Source organism: Rosa chinensis, chromosome 5 (genome assembly GCF_002994745.2).
Source record: "Rosa chinensis cultivar Old Blush chromosome 5, RchiOBHm-V2, whole genome shotgun sequence".
Classification (NCBI taxonomy): Eukaryota; Viridiplantae; Streptophyta; class Magnoliopsida; order Rosales; family Rosaceae; genus Rosa; species Rosa chinensis.
This window is the reverse complement of record NC_037092.1, coordinates 39,531,482-39,552,716: the sequence shown is the minus strand read 5'-3', so window position 1 is coordinate 39,552,716 and position 21,235 is coordinate 39,531,482. Positions and strand designations below refer to the sequence as shown.

At 38.2% G+C, this 21,235-nt stretch overlaps 1 protein-coding gene across 2 annotated transcripts; it reads left to right on the top strand.

Annotated features, from left to right (window-relative positions):
* Positions 1-19,879, top strand: LOC112201442 (zinc finger protein WIP3). Of its 2 annotated transcripts, XM_040519775.1 has the most exons (3): positions 1-20; positions 16,716-17,280; positions 18,771-19,879. In XM_040519775.1, the coding sequence occupies exons 2-3, from the start codon at positions 16,750-16,752 to the stop codon at positions 19,200-19,202; spliced, it is 963 nt and encodes a 320-aa protein (XP_040375709.1). In that variant the 5' UTR covers positions 1-20; positions 16,716-16,749; the 3' UTR covers positions 19,203-19,879. The 2 variants fall into 2 exon arrangements, with proteins under 2 accessions (XP_040375709.1, XP_024198090.1); XM_024342322.2 differs by lacking the exon at positions 1-20 and having other exon boundaries at positions 16,419-17,280.
* The last annotated feature ends 1,356 nt before the right edge of the window (positions 19,880-21,235 follow it).

Sequence of the window (21,235 nt, the reverse complement as noted above, 5' to 3'; positions counted from 1 at the left end):
CTCTCTCTCTCTCTCTCTCTAGGCTGAATCAGGGTCGCCAGCAAAGGAATACTGCTCGTCGACGTCAGAGCGTCTGGGTAGTCCAGCTCGAATCGGGTTACCGGCGGAGGAATACTGCTCGAAGATGTCATAGTCTGGTTGTAACGTCCCGTATCTCAATTACCCGTTTGCTAGTCATTTGGACAGTAAACGACTTTTATTTTCACTTTTACTATCGGTTTCAGTACGTTTAGTGGCCCTAAAAGTTGACTTTTCGTTCGGGTCAAAATTTGAGAAATTTTCCTTCATGAAAGTTGTAGAGGGCGTTAAACCGAGCGCGTGCATATGTGGTGCGTAAAAATTGGAGTTCGTATGTGAAAGTTATAAGCGAAAGATTAAAGTTACTGTTTACGGTTACTGTTCATGGTAAGTTTCTATAAATAGCCGAGTTACTGTGGTAAGTTTTCATTTTTGGAAACCTACCCGGCTCTGTCTCTCTCCTCCCCCGACATTTCCTTCCTCTTCGGCCCGATTCTTCCTCCTTCGATTTCTCCCTCCTCCGGCCGACCCACAGCGAAATCCAGCCATCCCCAAGCTCTTCTCCTCCCCCTTGACGCATATGTGGTGGTATTTTGGGGAGATTTGGCCGGAGGAGCTCGATTTCTTGCTGTGAAGATTACTGTAACAACTTGCGGGTTTTGACGATTTCCGGCGATTCCGGCCGTCTCCGGCCACCAAACCGGCGTCGAAGGTTCGGTTTTTGACATAGATCATTTCCCCTAAGGTCTTTCATTTCAATTTGCAGTGTAGAGGTCGAATTAACGAATTGAAATTTCTAGGGTTCTTGGAGTTTTCTGGGAAAAATTTCACCGGCCGATTTCGACTGTTTAAAGGTAAAATTGGGCAGTGTTTTAATTTCAGTTTTAGCCCTTTAAATTGTTTAATTGTTGTAGAGGTTAATTATGTGATTTTGGTTAAGTTTGGAAGAAGTTTGACATGGATTATGAATTTCCGAAGTTTGGGAGTTTCGGTTGTTGAATTGTGGGAATCCGACCTTCGGATTTCCCTTGTTCCGATATGGAATACATTAATCGACGGATGGATATTAATGGTGAAGTTTGGTAAGGATTGGTGAATTTTGATTGGGTGTGGAAGAGGATTGGAGAAGTTGAGGTTATGGGTTTTGAGATTAATTATTGATTATCGTAAATAGTTATCAAATTGTTGTTTACGGATTATAATTGTGTACAGGACGTGTTACCGACCTATCGCTCGACGAGGATCCTTACGCTTGGAGACCACGTTAGCCGTATATCGTGAGTGGACTTTTATTTTTTTCAAAGAATGATGCATGCTTTTATTTAAACAGTTCCGAAGATATAAATTATTTATCAATTTACTTTCTCGAGCATACGGTTATTTTCGGAAACGGTTTTGGTTAATTGACTTACTTGGAGATTTTATGGCGTGCGGGGTCACGTCATTTGGATTACGCTTATCTTCTTTTATTTATTTATCTCCGATGTGATTCCCGGATTTATACTATTTATATTATACTTATATTCGGCAATTTGAGATTTCTATGAGATTCGATGAAGTTAATCCTTATACTTATTTATATCCTATTTATTTTTGAAGATGAGATGATCTTGGCGTGTGGGACACGTCTTTGGAAATTCATTTACGAGAGTTGGGGAAGTTTTATGGATTTACTTGGTTTTCGGGTTTCTTTTGCCATACTTTGGGTGACTTATCATTGTTAGCAGTGATTTTCCGCCTTTGTGGCGTGGTGATGGGATCACCGTAGCCCTTCCGCCTTTGTGGCGCAGGTTACTGACTTTGTGACAGTAATTCTGTAGCCCGGTATCCTATCGCTACACTTAGTGGCGTAAGGGTATATTACGGGAGTCATGGGAGTATTTTTTAGCCTGGGAGGCTATCACCCAAGCCTGGGAGGCTCACTCGTATGGCTATCGCCTTCCCCTACTCACTTTACCACTTAGCTAGCGGGGCTAGCTCGATTTTTGTTTAACCAGCGGGGCTGGTCTTATTTTCCGTAAGTATCGGAGTTCCAACTTTTTCTTTTAAATCGTATGTGACTAGCGGGGCTAGTCGGTTTTCATGAGTGGAACTCCTCTTGTTTATTTGTCATTAATCATTGCATGCATCGGAAGTTTTTAGAGAAATAACTGTGGGAAAGTATAAAATCCCTTTTATTTGAAATTGTTTATTTTTGTCCACTCACGCTAACGTTTTTCTTGTACTTTCCCCTGGGCCCTTCGGTTTCAAATGCCCAGTTCGCAGTGTAGCTGTTCGGCTTTAGGAGTTGAGGCTTAGCACCACCGCTGTCATCTATCCCTCGTAGGTTACTTGCTAACCTACTTTGTGTATCGTTATTTCTTTTGGTTCTAGATTGCTCTGATAACCTTGAGTATTTTGTACTAATATTGTAACCTATGACTTGGTTGTAATTTGAGTTATTTGGATAATTTGGTACTCTAAATTGTGAAGTTGTGCGGTTTTGGGAGCAGGGTGGCTCCAGGAGTTTTTTTGGGAGGGTTGTTTAGAAGTGAAATTGAAATTCTACAGGTTTTGGGTTACCCATTTTTAAGGGAGGTTATGCCGAAATTTTTGGTAAACCTTCTTTAAAGGTGGGTCCGGCGGGGCCACTTCGGATTCCAGGGTGGAATCCGGGGCGGACCCTGTCACTGGTAGTCCGGCTCGTTAGTGGCTAAGAAATACTGCTCGTCAATGGCGGTGGCGTTAGCTCGCTGAACATGCAGCTCCGGCAGCGAAGGAAAGGAAAAAAAAAAGTTTTGAATGTCTATTGGGGGACAATAGATGTTTTTAAATTGATATAATCTCTTAGTTTTTTTTCTTTAATCAAAATTTTATTTGTCTAATTTTAGGAATATTAGGAAGATTAGTTCCCATTCCGCTACCGAAAGTTCTATTGGGGGGCAATGGAGGTTTATTGCCCCTCTATTGGGGGGCAATAGACGTCTATTGGGGGCAATAAATATTTCCCACGACCTATGAAATCTTCAACTACCTCTTTAAGGACCTCCAGCTAGGTTTTCAGAAAAGTCTGGTGGGCTGCGGTCGATGACCAGATTCCAACAAAAGTTGGTCGGAATCCGGCGACAGGTGACCAAATTCAGGCAAAAGTTGGCTGGAATCCGGCAACAGGTAATGGGGCTCCGGTGAAATCTCCTACGGTTTCTCTCTTTTCCATTTTCTCTCTCTCTTTGTAAGTAACAAAGGCGTGAGGGTAAAATAGTCTTAAAAAAATAAAAAAACAAAAAGAAAAACTTAATGGGGTATTAGGGAAAACTTCCTTAGAGTATTTTGGGTAAGAGGGAATTAAAAAAACTTAATGAGGTAAGTGGAAAAAAAATCCCTAGAAATGGAGTAAATGGACAAAAACCCCAAAAAAATAATAATTGGTGGGACTGCTATTGATGTGATTCAAACTTGGGTGGGCTTGGTATTAGTTTAAAACACTAAACCAAGCTTGCAAGTCCTTAAATATGCACATTCTACACATACTCAGTCATTTATTCTAGAAATCTCAGGTAGGCTTGAGTTGTCCAAGCTTGTATGTAGATCCGCCCTTGCCTGGGGGCATCCTTCCCCATTTGATTCGAGTGAAAAGCAGAGGAAGAAGATAGGGGCAAGGAATGAACCTAAGATTGATTTGAAGAACAAAGACGATTAAGAGAAGCAATGTGATATGCTACAAAGTTTGCTTCTCTAGATTTATGTGGGAATGAAATACGAATCAATCATCTTGCTAGAAGGTGATGTCTTGGACACTTTCTTGTAGGCGTCAACGAGTTGAAATGAAGCCCTTGAACGAGTCATTGACCAGCTTAGAATTACCTTCTACAGGAGAAATTTTATGTTGCAAGGCTGTAAATAATTTATATCTTATGACCAACGCTTCAGTAACTAACGCATTTCTTAGCTCTTGCAAATAAAGGATTAAATTCTTTTTTCTTTTTCTTTGTTTGCTAGTTTGACATTCTGTGTCTTGTTAAGAAAAAAGAAAAAGAAATAGCGGGTGTCCATAGACGATCTGTGGGTGGGCATCTTTAAAATGGAAGTGTACTAACAAGTAGAAAAGGGCCTATACTGATTCACAGCCCAAGTCATAATTTTAGGGTTCACACTTCACAGCTTAAATTCTGGATTGACCACATTCAGGACAAAGAAAGAGCTTCCTCATCATTGCGTAGTGATAGCCATACGTCATGCTTACGTATCCTCCAGCCAATTAGTCATTTACTCCTTGAGAGTACTTGAATACAAATTTGTCAAACGTGGTAGTTAAAAACTAATCGTGAAGGACATGATGAAGATTTGGAATTAACATGACACGATGGGTTTCAGTTTCAAAGAAGGACCTAGACATAAGCCCACATGCACTTAATCTTCATCATTTCCGTCGCTTTACAAAGCCCTTGCTTTGAATTTGCAGACCGGTATGTTTGGTATTTTCCCATTCAGAGCTCAACGTCTTAAAACTGCCATATGACTACAGGTTTGCGAAAGAGTGAGCAAGACTAAGGTCAAGGTCCACTCTTCCCATGAGTTTACGAAATGGGATCTAATTTCTACAAGCTTGACCATATGTACAGCTCCTTATGCGTGAATGGATTGTTTTTGCTTTGAACAAGAGAAAGAAGGAAAAAAAAAATAAATCTAGCAGACTCATCGAACGGCCGTAAATACTAGCGGATCAAATATAGGTATCATGAAGCTGGACTTATTCGAAATCAAAACAAGAGTTAGGTCACAATTTGAAAATAGTGTTGGTTCTGCAATCAGAAATGTAGCTCATATCATGAGTACCATTGACTAAGAGGTTGATGAGTCAGTAAGTTTCCTAATTTCTGAACTTCTATTCTGCTTTCTTTTGTTGACGCAATCTAGCTTGCTACTATATGTTGGAACATAAATGTCAAAATATAAATTTCTTCCCGTGAATCTAGCCAAACAAATTCATGACATTTCATCTGGGTTTACCTGCCTAACTAGTACAACGTACGCACGGTATCATAATCCAAATAGTAACAAATTATTGTTGATGGTTTTGACCATATATTTCATAATCACTTCAATGTTTTAACCAAAACAATTTTTTCACTCTCTTTACTTTTCCCTCGTTTGATTGGTTTACAATATCATGGAATGTACTGAAAGGGATAGTTAATTAGTTTCGTATTATGAATGAAACTAGTAATTCCTTTTGGGACAAAGTAATATGAAAGTAATTAGTTCACTATTGAGTTCAATACTTTGTTGACTTTAAAATTTATCAGAAGGAATATTGAAACAACGGAAATGGACAGTGCAGATAACATACAATGGCTTCAGAGAAAGATAATGTTCGCAATATGTCATCATCTCCTGAAAATCCGCTCCTGATATCTTGATGTCGGCAAAGCTTTGGATTTCTAAATTTTATTAAAAGCAACACTATAGTTCCCAAACAAGAGTTCGCATTATTTTGGCAGTGTCCTGTATATGCTTTACCGACCTTTCTATATATATATATATATATATCGATTTTCCAAAATCTCTTCATAGATTGATAGAGATTGATCGGGGCCGCTGTGTGTACTTGATCAATGAGTTACTTGTTAGAACACATAATTAAGCAGCCTAAATCTTGTTCAAATGAAATTCATATCTGAACGTATGACATTGAGCCTCTCGATCGAATTAGGTGATCAAGCGGCGAAGAAAATACAGAAATGAATTAAAATCAGAATAGTCGAATAAATATGGTTTGATCCCTACCAAAGAAAAGAAGACAACCTTGTACGGAGCAAAAACTAATTTTTCGACCTCCTCTTGCGTAAGATTCCATTTCTGTTAAATCTGTAGACCATGTCTTACGCTCACGTTGCATTCATATGTACCAGGAGGTGGCATCTATACGTTCCCCATTTTCATTTGGTAATTTCATTATTTCCACTCTCTATTTTGGCCAAATTCATTAAGAACATAGATGGGATCTACTAACACAAGAATGTCATCATGGAAAAGTGGAAGCTAAATAATGCTCGGCTAAGAATACGTATACAGTAAAACTTTGATAAATTAATAATTTCGATTAAATAATAAAAAAATTTAGTCTCAATTCGGGGCACTGTATTAAAATAAGGGCTAAATACTGTTTACTACTCTGTGATTTTAGTCCAAAATCAATTCAGTTCCTAAACTTTCAATTTCATCAAAAGCACCTTCACACTATCATTTCTCATCTAATATGTCACTCCATCATAATTTCGTTAAATGGAGTCGTTAAGCAACTAACGTGGCATGCCAACTCAGGAGTAAGTGGGGTCCACATGAAAGGCAAAATTAAAATTAGTTAACAAAATTAAAAATAATTTACATAATATTTTAAATAATATTGTTAGAGTTGTTCTTGACATTTTTCTTTTCTGGGCTTTGGCCTCCATTAAAATAAAAAACATAATTCCTGGAACACAATGCCTATTCTGCAGGGTTCAGGAAGAAGAAGAAGAAAGAAATAGATTCAAAAATTGAGAGCAATTAATAGCCCCAAAGCAAATCCAACAAAAGCTATAAAATTATGAAACTAAAACTTCAAGATAAGATCTTGATAATATTTCATCGTTCACTCAACCCACACCTGCATTCATGGCAGTGGAGAAATTACCGGCACTAAAAGTCATATATATACAGATGATGACAGTCATCACAAACACCCACACATATCTAATGATCAGACCCAGAATACAAGCAAAAAAAAAAAAAAAACTAGGACCAAAAGACCAAACCTTTAAAGTTAAGTTGTTTAATTTTGATTTGATGGGTTATGGAGAAAAAGATGAGACCTTTCTAATTTAAGTAGCTGACTAGTTCACATGGGGGCATGAGGTGAAGACCTAAATCATGATCCTTTTCTAAATCAAGTACGCCTTAATTTCTCTTTTGGCTGTGTAATTAGATCTCACCGTCCGCCGCTTAGTCTACTCTATCCTCGGTGAAGCCGTCGACGGTCTTCTTTTGTTCAGGAGTCTTGTTACTCGCTAGGCTTATGTAGCCTTTGGTGCTGGATTGGGGATTGTAGGGGTCATCATTTGGCCCTTCGGAAGCCCGCTCCGCCCACAGGGCCAAAGCCCTACCCGACCCTTGCATTAGGGCGGGCTGGCCCGACCCTTTCTCAAATAGGGTAGGGTAAGGGCCATGCAATTAAAACCCGGCCCGGCCCTTCGGCCCTACCGGTTTGAGCCCGTTAGGGCCAAGCCTGGCCCGACCCTCTAGGCCCGCCCGTTTAAGCCCTAATATTTTCTATTTTAAAAATAAATTTCTCTTTTTTCTATAGTATACAACTTATCTCTTTTTTGGTAATTGATTTCCTAAGCTTTATTTTCTTTAATTCTTGTTTCCTTTGTTAAATAAAAATTAATTTAGAGATTTAGAGAGATAGTTAATTAAATATGATCAACAAAAAACAATGAGTCTTATATTGCCTATATGACCATGGAGGTGATGGAGCCACATTTTAAGGAAAAAAGAATAATGTATTTCTTTTGGTTAAACAAATTAAAGCCCTTTTAGGCTCATTTCGGCCCTATTTGGAAGGCCTGCCCGTCCCGGTCCTTTTGGCCCTCTCGGGCTTTTCGGGCGGGTAAAGATTAGCATATTTACGCCTCGGTCCTACCCTACCTGGGTCTAAATTTTGATGACTTTAACTAAGCCCGGCCCGGCCCTACCCTAAGCCCTAAAATTTAGGGTAGGGCCGGCCCTAGCCCGGCCCATGATGACCCCTAGGGGATTGGATCTACATAAACATATTGTTCTCGTTTATTTGAGCGATCTCCTGGAAGTGCAAAGTTAGCATCTCGTAAGATTGTTGAGACTCCTGCTTCTTAGGATGGACATGATTGAGGTTATGCGAGTGAAGCTAACACACTTTTGGGATTCAGACCATAGAGTTCCTTTTGAGATTGTTGGACAAAGATTCAACCTGATCTACTATGAAGGATACAGAGAAGATAGAGAAATGAGAATAGATTGAAGATGAAGATGAGAGAGAAACTGAAGCCGGAGAGGGGGAGAGAATCAAATTTTATTTTGGAATTTTGAAATTTTTTCCTTCCATATGGGTCCTACCTAATACTGAGTTGGCATGGTACAGCTGCTTAACGGCTCAATTTAACGGAATTATGACGGAGTGACCTATTAGATGAAAAATGATAGTGTGAGGGTGTTTTTGATGGAATTAAAAGTACAGGGACTGAATTTATTTTGGACCAAAACCACAAGGTAGTAAACAATATTTAACCCTTAAAATAATAACCTCACTATATGCATAAGATAATAAATTTTCTAGACATCCTTTAGAACCCAGCAAATATATAAATTAATAATTGATGATATATATAAAGGAAATAGCACGTAAATATTTTTTTTCATCAATAGGGCATCAATCCATTAATGTAAATGAGAGTTACATTACACAATGACTCACCCAAATACTAGACTACGACAATATTGAGCCATGAAAGAAAACCCTAGAGAAAAGCCCTAGAGCAAACTCATATAATGCAACCCTAGAGTGAAGCTCTAAGTAACAAACTCACCCAAACACCGAGATATGACAATATTGAGCCATGAAAGAAAACCCTAGAGAAAAGCTCTAGAGCAAACTAACATAAAGCAACTGACCTGCACAAAAGTTTGTGCTCAATTTAAAACCCTATTAATGTAGTAAGAATAAGTAGGGATCGTTCCAACTGAGGATCAGGGCTCTATTTATTCCTGCAAAAATAAAACGTTAGATAAAACAAAACAAAGTATATATAAACACAATATTTACGATTTGTACAAGAAAGGGGATTTTGGGATTTCAAAATCTAAATTAACAACTAACTAGATACATGTGACACACCAAAACACAGAATCAAATAAATAAAGATGAATGGAACAAAAATAGATAGAGTCAACTACTATTAACACATTGGCAAGGTTTCAAAGTCCAAATCACGAATCAAAACATGTTATAGCAAGGAATCGATCAAGAACAGAGATGAATGCATACAAAGTCCTTTTTACTTCCCTAAATTAAATTAACTAGATGAACGCACCATAGTTAACCCTATTAAGCATGCAATTACTAGTGGTAGCTAATCACTAACAAAAAACACTTTTAACACATTAAGCACATATGGAAGTTTGATCAATTCAAGCCAAGAACACAAGTTAGAACGTTAATCAAGCATGCAGAGCTCATTGTTGATTTACCTAAGGGATTATAGGTTTTCCACTTTAATTATTAAGACATAGAACGCTAACATATCTTAATATGGATCAATGACATGTTCATCAATCAAATTATGCATCCAAAGAACAATAAACAAGTAAACGATAGGATTGAAGCACAAAAAATCAACAAACATGCATAACACTTATGAAATCGCATTTAAGACTTTGAAAACCCTAAAACATAAACATGCTTCATAGTATTTGAAAACTACATATCTAAAATCAAAACTTTATCCTCACATGAAATCGCAACAACCATAAAACAAAAACAAAAACCGAAATCAAAATCAATATAGAATGTTTTACAAAGTATCAAAACTGAAAACATAAAAAAGGTGGTCATGGTTACACTTTTGAAATCTTCAAGGAGGAAAGAAGCTTCAAAGGTGGTGGAACGGATGAGGATCACGACAAAGATGCTTGAATGGAGATGGAGATGCTTCACAGTCTTGAACTTTGAAGAATGGAAGATTGCCGAAATATTGAGAGAAGAAGGGGAACGAATTGTGACTTTGATTCTGAATTTTGTGGTCGGTATTTGACGTCTCACAATGTGTACCTACATGTACGTTTGCAAGCATAATTAGCTATAATGAGCCACGCTCATTGTACCGCCAGAGGTACCGACTCTCACCAGGGGGGTGACCGACGGAGGCACGGCCAGGCGGGCTACCGCCCAAGCCCGGGAGCGCCCCCAGATCACCGCTGACGCGCCTCCACGAGCCGCGCCAAGGTAGCATCAGAAGCTCCAGACGCTGGGAATCGAAGCACATCAGTCCCACATCGAAAATAAGAAGAAGATCAACCTTCTCCTCACCTATAAAAGGTTCTCTCCTCTCTCCTCATTAATTACGCATTTACTACTCATTTATTGTTATGCTACCTACATGCATTGATTGACTTAGGCATCGGAGAAGTGAAGACCGCCCAAAGCGGTCTCCCTCTGACGCCCTGTCTCTCGTGTGACAGCTAGCGGAGGCCATCAAATCCTCGGAGTAGCGGTCCGCCCACCGGACCCGCGTTAAACGAAAGATCGGCTACCGCCGGACTTTGAGCATTAACACAAGGCTTCCTTTATATAATGCACGTCACGCTAGGGTATCGAAGTCGATTTATACTACAGTGATGTCATTCAACCAATCAAAATATTGTGTGAAAAGTAGATAACAATCTTGAATCTTCAATGTAATCTTCTTTGGGGAAATTATTATGTATCTTCTCTAAATTTGGTCTTCATTCAACTCGTGTGCAATCAGGAAACCTAAATCAATATTTATTCTCTTTTATTTTATTATCCATAATTCACATGAAATAGATATTCTTCCAAACTCTAACAAGTTGACGTCAAGATGCCTTCTAGACTCTTCCTTTTAATTCTCAAGGCAATAAAGGAATAATTTTGGAAATAAAACTCCTCTATGACATCTTGATCTTTCTAGAATCTCACATGCTTCAATCTTTGGGCCAGGCTTCTTCACTTGGACAATTTCAAATCCCATCTTCAAATGTGACGCAATTCTTATGTATTCTAGCTAGAACATTCTTATACAATCTTGAGTCATCTTGAAGCCACAACATCTCCTAGCCTTCCCATGTATCCTAATATTTTGATTGGTTGCTAAGACAGTTCTTGATTACAACTCGGAAGCACTTCGCATTAAATCCTTAATGGAATTCTTTGGAAAAGATATCACAGATGCGATGCTGATTGAGATGACTCTCTCTACCTTCCCTGTCTCTATTTTAATGGTTGTTAAGAACTATCAATCGATGTTACGGTAGGATGGATCACAAGGTTTCATGAGCTCATTGGGGTCATGAATGTCGCTGAAAAGCATGATAACATCCTTATGGGAACAGAGCCTATTCCGGAGTCTAATTATAGTCGTGCCCCTAAGGGAGGGCGCTAAGAGCAAAACCTAAATATGGGGATAATTCTGGACATTCTGATCCATATTCTCGCTCTAATGAGAAAGGTAACCGCCAAAATAGTTGGACACAGAACTGAAGAGATCAGCATGGAAAGAGAGAGAGAGACAACACCTCTGGCCACGTTAGTGGCACCACCAACATTAGGAGCTATCCTTATGAAGCTTCAAAGCACCTCAATCAAGGGAATTTGAGCACAGAGATGTATGTTCTTGATATGGAGCATCTAGTCATTGGACAAACATTTATAGAGCTCGTGAGAGTATTGTCACCGCCTACAAAGTGTATTGTGAAGCAAGAGAAGATCACTATATAGAACAAGAAGATCAAGAAGGTGATCTCGAACTAAGGGTTGAAGACTTCAAATCAGGCCAAGATCAAGAGTTTGGCGATTTTAAATAAAGTTTTTATTTTTTCAAGAGATGTAATAGGCAATTGCCATATATTTTGTAGTAAATGCCATTGGTTTAGTTTTTTTCTTCAACTAGGCTCATCCAAAGTGAGTGTGATGTCTAGGAAGGTTTTGAGATAAGTGATACTTAAGTGAGCTTTGCTCCACTAACATCTCTCTACTCACCTGGTCATATTTATTTTGGAGTTACTGAAAGAAGTTAAACGACTAGCTACCTTTGTTTTGCATTAGCTACTTTCGGATTAGATTTTCTTAATGGTTAAAGAAACAATGATGTACTCCGTTGGATTATGAATAAAATTTCGAGTTCTTTTCATTATGACTCCATTTGAAATTCTAAGCATATTACTTTATGACTACGATGGCTAGGCCATCAGGATTAGTTCAAGGACATGGAATAGCCAAAATTTCTCTTGCCAAATAGCACCTTAATTACTATCACAGAAACTCTATACTCTCCTAGGGAAAATTGAACCTTATTGAGCCATTCAAGCCAACAGATTCCATGCGAAAACACATATAGAGAACGGAAAAGAGTTTCTTTACACTACCTCTAATGATTGCGAACATAGGCGCATCTTAGAGAAACTTATATGTCTCTCTAGTGGACATTATGTCACCACTATTCGAGTTATTAAATCCAATAAAGTTATGAGAGAAGATTTCTTGGATTTAGACACATATTGGCTTTGTCACGACATGATAGGTCATCCTAGTTATGATATGATGATCCATCTACTAAAGACTTCACATGGACATCCATTATTTCGAGCAAGAATCACAGGTTGATTCATGTACTAAGTGTGACCACTGCCACTGCCCCTGGTGCCGCCGCCATCCACTGTCAGCCTAAGCCTGGCACAGTCCATATCCATGACGCCATGGATGGTGTCCATCATGGTGATGGCGCCCCAGGTGATGCTGCAATCACCAACTTTGCTTCCAATAATGTTTTAGACTCTCTGGCCCAACCAAAATCCTCATTGGTTGCTTCTATGGCCCCTCACTCGTTCTATAAAGTCTGTTCCTTAGGAAAATTAGGAATGAGATCGTCTTACACAAAGGATATGAAAAATATTCATTTCGTTCTTAAATAGAATCCAAGGGGATTTTGTGGACTGATTCAACCAACTTGCGGGCATTTAAATATTTCATAATGATGGTTGACGTGCAAACACACTGGTTACGTGTTGTGCCATTATCCAATTGTAATGTTGCTTATACTACACTCTTAGCACAGATCATATGGGGACGGGCTCACTCCCCAGATCATCTCATTCAGTCAATTTGACTTGATCATGCTAAAGAGTTTCATTGAAGATTTTCGATGATTATTGCATTGGGACTGATGTTAGACATCATATTCCCATATACACACCCAAATGGTCTCGTGGAAACGACTACGATAGTAGCCCGGACATTGGTAATGGGCACCAATCTCCCTATATTCGCTTAAGGTGATGTCATATCTCATCCAGCTATGCTAATTTGTCTATGACCCATCGCCACTCAATCTATCTCTGCGTTATAGCTAGTGACTGGGTACTAGTATCTCGTACTTATGCATATTTAAGTGCGTCATTTATATGCCTATTCCGCCACCATAGCGCACTCAGATGGGTCCTCACAGATGAATGGGTAAATACATTGGTTTTAAGACTCCAACAATCGTCCGCCACTTGATACCCTTGCTAGACAATCTCTTTACCGCTAGGTTTACGGATTGTCACTTTGATGAGACAGTCTTCTTGTCGTTAGGGGGAGATAAGAACACGAATGTTCAATATGAACAACATGAATTGTCGTGGTCTGTCTCCACTACGTCTGCTGCAAATGTACCTGCAGGGATAGACGTTCCTACAAGAGAACATAGTGCCGCCCTACATGAAGGTAGGAGGCTCCGACGCCATAGAGAGAGGCACTCTGGAGTCACAGGCCATGGCCCCATTTAGGATGCGTGGGAGGCCCGTGGGTTCGAATAAAACTTTGGCACAACTCAATCCTTTGATCATCGACACTCAAAATCCGTCTCATGAGAACGTTCTGGATTAAGGTTATTGTTGGGGAAGCCTCAATGTCAGAACCTATTCCTGAGAATATAGAGCTCTCTGAAAATTACACTAATGTACATGAGACGTGTGATAGAAACTCCATTATCATTGATGATGTATTCACACAAAGCATGAGTTTGTTGAGTCCGATGATATCGAACCACGCTCCATTGATGAATGAATACCAATGTAGAGAAAATTGGCCTAAATGGAAAGATGTGATCCAGGTTAAGTTAGATTCTCTAACAAAGATGAAGGTTTTTTCTAGCCAGTAATGCTGACCAGTCCTATTGACTAAGGGGTCTTCGTTAGAAAACATGATAAGAAAAATATATGGCAATCTCGCCTTATGGCTCAAGGCTTCTTACAAAATGCCTTGAAATCGACTACGAGGAAATATATTCTCTCATAATGGATGTCATTGCACTCCATTACCTTGTCAGTTTGGTAGTTTTCAAATAACTGAACATGCAGCTTACGAATGTGGTCACTACATATTTTTGTGGGGATCTACATACATAATACACATGAAGGTCCCAGATGGACTTCAATTACCAAAGTCAAGTTGCTCTAACCCACGGAGAGCGTTTGCAATGAGGTTGAAACGCTCACTAAGTGACTACTTGATTTGGAAGGGATATGTCAATGATGAACTATGCCCGCACATTTCTATGACAAGTTTCGGATTCTATCACGGTTCATGTTGGTGACATGATCTTCATTGGAAGCCCTTAAAGAGTTGAGGGAAATTTCTGAACACTTGAAATCCGAGTTTGAGATGAAAGACCTTGGGAGAACACGATTTTGCCTCTGTTTGGAACTTAAGCACCACGTTGATGGATGCTTAGGCATTTTGACAATGCCAAGCCTTCAAGCATGCGCGCCAACGATCGTTCGTAGTCTTGATCTTAAAAAAGACCTTCTTCGTCCAAAGGATGATGACGAAGATATGCTAGAGGCAGAAGTGCCCTACTTAAGTACAATAAGTGCATTATTGTACTTAGCTCAATGCACAAGACCGAACATCTCATTTGAAGTGAACTTGTTAGCTAGATATAGCTCTGCGCCAACGTGACACCATCAGACTGGTGTTAAAGGATATCTTTCGATACTAATGGATTCATGTTGGTATGAGTTTGTTCTATCCCTACAAAGAGATGATGGAATCAGACCCATCATACACGATGAACGCCGCCAACACCTGCCTGCGTCCTCTATCCCTATCCTAAAACGACATTAGTGTTTTGGAAGGTTTTGCTGATGCTGGGTACCTCTCTGACCCGCACAAAGATCCCAAACTGGTTATGTGTTCACCATGGGTAAAACCGCGATATATCTTGAAGGTCTACAAAACAGACCCTAGTCGCTATATCTTTGAACCATGCAGAGACTGGCTTTTCACGAAGCGGTTCCTGAATGTATATGGATTGGATCCATAATTATGCATGTTCGAAGCAATCGTGGTTTGAAGTCTACTACATATGAGCTTACGAGCATTTATGAGGATAATGCTGCTTAGATTGAAGAAATGAAGTAAGGCTACATCAAAGGCAACAACATCAAACATAATTAGCAACAACAGACTCACCTTAAGTTCAAAGTGAACCAGGTTCAATCTGAGGACAATATGGTAGACTTGTTTACTAAGCCACTGCCTAAATCCACTTTCGAGAAACATGTTGATAGCCTCGTTTACGGAAGTTATCCTAACTCCCATGATCATAGTCATCAAGGGGAGATGTCTACATGTATGGTCTCGAAACGTGAAAGGTGTGTTGTACTCTTTTTCTTCTTCGACTGAGGTTATTTTTGTCCGACTAGATTTTTGTTACTGGGTAGGGTTTTTGACTAGGCAACGAGAGGAGCACCACGTGTGGGCGACACAAGGGCTAGTGTTTAAGGACATCTAATTTATGTGTCTAGCCCAAACTCTAAGTGACTTGTCCAAGTTGTAATAGGGTTAGTCTTACAGATATCTTCAGAGGTATCCTAATCATTGTATCATTCAGTTTTCTTGTCAGACCTATCTTCTATGCTTGTAATTCTCTATATAAAAGAGACCCCTATTATTAATGAAAGTACAGATCATTCTCTCCCAATTTCTGATTTCCCAAAACAATACATGAAAAATAAATTTTGTTATTGAATATCTTTCTATAAGACGTTTTATTCGCCTCAAGCCTTCAAATATGAGGACAGGCTGTGCTGTAAGGTGACTTGTATCGCTCAACCTTTTCACCGTCACCCCAAAGCTTGTATATAAATTACAATCTTTGCAATAGAAGTGATATCTTTTTCCTATTTTCGAATGACAAAATAATGTACGTTTGTTTTAGAAATTAGTTCAGCAAATTAAGCACAGATCGAGGACAGAGTATGGGAATTGTTCCGCAGCTAACTTTGAAATTCAACTTGCATTTAGTTCTCAGTAACTGATCAACAAGTAGGTCACTGCAGCCCATATAAAATTCAGGTAAATATAATGGAAGCTCAAATCACATTACGTATAATTTATTATTTATCTATAAGCCTCGCTGGTTCGTAGTGATCAGCTTTGCTTTCCTTCAAAATTATATATATTTCTCTTGTTTTAGGTATTGACCAAGTGCTCTACCTTTTTGAATTCCTTCCGTTATTTGAGCTCATCTGCAAAATGTCAATGTATTATGTGAAATGTGTCATGTAGGTCAAACTCCGTGATATTATAAGAAAGAAGAAGAAAATGCAAGGAATAAATACTAAGCTAACAATGAACATATCTGTATGAGATAGTTCAGACTGTTCTAGGATTCTCTTCCTTTTGGCGAGTCTCAATTTTTTTGCATATGTCATTATCTATAAACCCCACCAATTAGTGCTCTCTCTCTTTCTCCTAAACCAAACAAAGGATAGAGAGGTAGAAAGAAAAAGTTCCAAAAAGACGAAACCAAACCACACTTTCACAAATCAACCCTACTATAATTACCGAAAGCTTTCACGCAAAAGGTATCTGAATAAATCCTCTGATCGAGGAGAGAATTATTTCACCAGGCAGGGACCTCTCTCTCTCTCTCTCTCTCTCTCTCTCTGCAGATGGGTTTATGGAATAACCAGCACCAGGTGGAAGACTACAGAAATTTGTGTGTTCAAGCAGCACCGCCTTTTATCGAATGGCTCAAACCATCAGCGTCGTCCTCTTTTGCTTCATCACTGTCTTCATCATCATTGACGTCTTTTTGTTCGTTGGACGACCAAAACAGTAGTACTCTGCAATGCTTGCCTCTTTTAAGCAGGTTTACCGATACAAAGCCGGTGAAAAGAGAAGATATTGGGGTACAGAGAGAGGGTTTCGGAGTGAAAGAAGAGCAGATAGAGAAGGTTACAGTGGCACTGCACATTGGACTGCCTAATAGCACAACTGCCGATGATGAGAAGAAGGTTTTGGATGATGTCAAGGAAGAAGACGTAGTACTACCAATAACCAAGAATAGATTTAACGCCAATGGATGCTCTGCGACAGAGAGTAGGTTTTGGATACCGACGCCTGCTCAGATTCTTGTTGGGCCGATGCAGTTTGCTTGTTCCATTTGCAGCAAGACCTTCAATAGATACAACAACATGCAGGTACGTTAGTCAATTATTATACTAACCAATTGAAATCTGAAATCTCTATTGAATAATTAGGTTTTGTGGGGTTTGTCTTTTTTATTGGAAGAGTGGAGATTCGAATTGAATCCCCGAATTCCGATTACATCAACACTCAAAATGTATATTAATTACGGTTTTTAAACTAGGAAAAATTATTTTTAATTTTCATCTACAAACTACAACCTAAAAGAATATTAATTAAATGAACAAACGGAAGTAAAGTTGAGCAACGTGGTACACATCAAATTTTTGGAGAACGGCTGAGAAGATATATTATATTTTGGTACCAAAAAGAAATCGTAGAGAAAGCATGATATTAATGGAAATTTCATTTCTAGGTTTCCTTGCATAAGACAATAGTACTGGGCTACTGGCATTTGATCAATTTAACCAGAAGAAGAGATTATATTACAAGCTCTATGTAGATTTTCGTGGCAATGAGTGCGCCCATGTAGTGCTTTACAGAAAAACAGATCATAGCATTGGTAAACCCTATGTTATTGGGGCTTTAGGCACATACCCTACCCTCCAAGAGCTTTATATATAATCTGTATTTCATCTCATCATTTCGCATAGTAAGAAGATTTAAAAGTTTTTGGACGATTGTTGTCTAGATAGCAATAATTTTGTGAATTAATTTGATATGAAATGTGTCCACTCAATGAGTTAATTTATTATAGACTTTTTCACCATTATCAGCCTATTGAAAGGTGAATGGACTGAAGTTTTAGTTGATTAAATACAAAACCGTGACTATCTTTTATGGTTCTACAATTTAAAAGAAAAACATATGAACTTCCATTTCTATTTGCTTTGCTTAATTTCTAATATTCGATAACCTGTAATGTTGGACTTTGTAGAGATACTGAAATTATCATGGGCGTGAATAATTATTAACAGGGCAGTTTCCGCATTGCGAAGTTCTTATGGTTTAATTGTGATAATATCATTAATAGGTGATAATGTACGTGATTAATAGGTAATGCTCTCTTCCAGGTAAGATAGCTGAAAATATGTGTTGTTAGTCAGTCAATTTAGACCATATATATATACAAAACAAGATTTCACATGATCAAATGATCTAGATCGAAAGTTCCTCTCAACATATACAAGAAGGCCCATACAAGAATTCAACTTGCTCCGAATATAAATTTGGAGAGTACTGAAACTAGCTAGTAGCTAAAGTTACAGATCCAAATAATCGATGTAGGCATGTATCGAATTTTTTTTTAAATTAAGTCCAATACTCGTTTCTACACATATCTGCTAAATGAATTTTGAGATCTTTTTTGCTGCTGCGGGGAATGGATACTCTAGAATTTCAACTATGAAATTTATTATTTTTATTAAATTTAAAGATGAAAAAGTTATGAAATATATTTCATACTACGAAGTACTGTAAATTTTGTGAAATTGCGTCCGAATCATCTCCATCTAAATTTGAACAAATGAAATTATGATTACAGATGCATATGTGGGGCCACGGATCTGAATTTAGGAAAGGGCCAGATTCTCTAAAAGGAACACAACCAGCCGCAATGCTGAGGCTACCATGCTACTGTTGTGCTCAGGGCTGCAAGAACAATATCAACCATCCAAGAGCCAAGCCACTCAAAGACTTCAGAACTCTCCAAACTCACTACAAGAGAAAGCATGGAGCAAAGCCATTTATGTGCAGAAAATGCGGCAAAACATTTGCAGTCAAAGGTGATTGGAGAACACATGAAAAGAACTGCGGCAAGTTGTGGTATTGCAGCTGTGGATCGGATTTCAAACACAAAAGATCGCTCAAAGACCACATCAGGTCCTTCGGAAAAGGGCATTCTCCACGTCCTTGTGTCGATGGTTTTCATGAGGATGATCAGAAGGAATGCATTACTGGTTCTGAGGATGAGTGAGTTAATTTTATCAAAACTAGCAAAAGTTTACCCTAATCTTTTCAAAAAATAGCAGTTTATTATAGTGGCAGCGATATCTACACTCCAAATTTGAATGTTTTCTAGTTTCTCCATGCTCACAAAATGGAGTGCATGAAGCTAAAATTGGAGTGTAGAAATCGCTACCGTTTTATAGGAGCTGCTGTTTCTAGATGGAGGGGTTACACTTTAGCTGGTTTTGATAAATAACTCGAGATGAATTTGTTGCTTGCTCCTTCAGGTTCAATATTTGAATGCATGATCAAGGAATAGAAGATAAAGATAGTAACTAGGGTTTCTATATATATATATATATAAATGTCCAAGCTTGTGCTCAGTAACAAAAAATTCTCAGCAGCTTTGCAACATACACAGAGGGAGCGGTTTGCTACGGAGCACTTGAATTGCGATGGGGAGTATTTATTGTATTTGTTAGACAGTACTTTAATATCCTTAATTTGTGGTTTTAATTTATGAATAAGTTGGTGATTACTTGAAGCTAGTGATGAAGCAGATGAATTTTCTTCTCCTATCAATGTGCCTACAAGCTTTTAAACTGTGGCATCTTCAATGGAGAAAATTTGTTAGCTTCATTGTCAGCCGGTAATCTTTGCATGACAATCGATTGTATAAACAAATGGATTTGTTGGGATCGATAACTCTCTCTCTCTCTCTCTCTCTCTCTCTCTCTCTCTCTCTCTCTCTTCTTGTAATCAACTTTTCATGCTAAAGGTAATACAATCTCAGACTTTCTCATCTTCTTATGACTAAAATATAAGAAGAGGTCCTTAATTTTAATGTGTTTATATAATATTGTCATTTCATATGTGAATACGAGATAAACCTTTGTTGTTAAGAAATATATTTTAAGTTAAAATATCTTGTTTGTTCATCCCTACTCTGTTGTGTTTAATTATATAATTTATGACGTTGAATTGTGTTTAGATTGTACTTTTATATTTTAAAAAGTTTGTATTCTTCTTCTTTCTTGAGAAATTATATCAAAAATGTAGTTTTGAAGTCCTAATGCTTATTTAGTATTGAGATATCTACACAAACCCCCTTTTTTTTTTAATGTTACTAGCTTTGTTATGCAAATTTGATCGTCATTGTTGCAAATATAATTATGGTTTCTGCCGATGCTACTTCCATTTTCTGAATGCCATTGTCAGCGTTTAGGATGAAGTTTAAGGATGATCTTATAGCTAGAATGGTGGAAACGGAAAATGCTCTTCAAAATTTTGCGTTTATGATATTAGCCCACTATTCTATGTCAATTTGACAAAATAAAGTTAAGCATACCGGTTAATTTACAACACTTCTACTTATGTCCATTATTTTCAACGGAATGGTAGACAAACAGTGCAAGTCCAATTTGGAGGCTTTACCAAATCATCCATCGAGGCTATAATCTTAGCTAGATAATGATTAGATATTGATTAAAACGATGAGTCAACATACTTATATGTGTGTGTGTGTGTATATATATATATATATATAGAGATATATATATTTGTAATTACGATTAAAGAATGTGATTAAACCCGGAAAAAAGCATTTTATGTGTGAAAAAGATATTTACACAACGACTTTTCTAAAAGGGCACTCGGAAAAGAGAGGCTCTTTTTAGAGGTTGAAACTCGGTTTCTTTTGAGGTAGGCTTGACGAACGAAAATAAAGTTAGGGAGAAAATGTGAACGGTGTTTGATACTTGAAGATAATTAGGGACCTCCACCATGCTTTGTCGGGAGAGAGACAAACCTGAGGAGAAAAGAACAAGCGCCCCCTTTAATTTCTACACACTGGTTTTACCATACTCTTCCAAACCCTTGAATCTTATATATGATGTGTAATTAATGATTACCTTCTTTTTAATTTTCTCATAAAAGAAATGCTAACTAGGACCAAATGGAAATGTCACACTAGTTATTGATTAAAGTGAGTCTTTGATTCAAGCACTTTGTGACTGAGTCCTTGGTCCTCTTCGTCTCTTCAATATGTATATCTATTCTCCT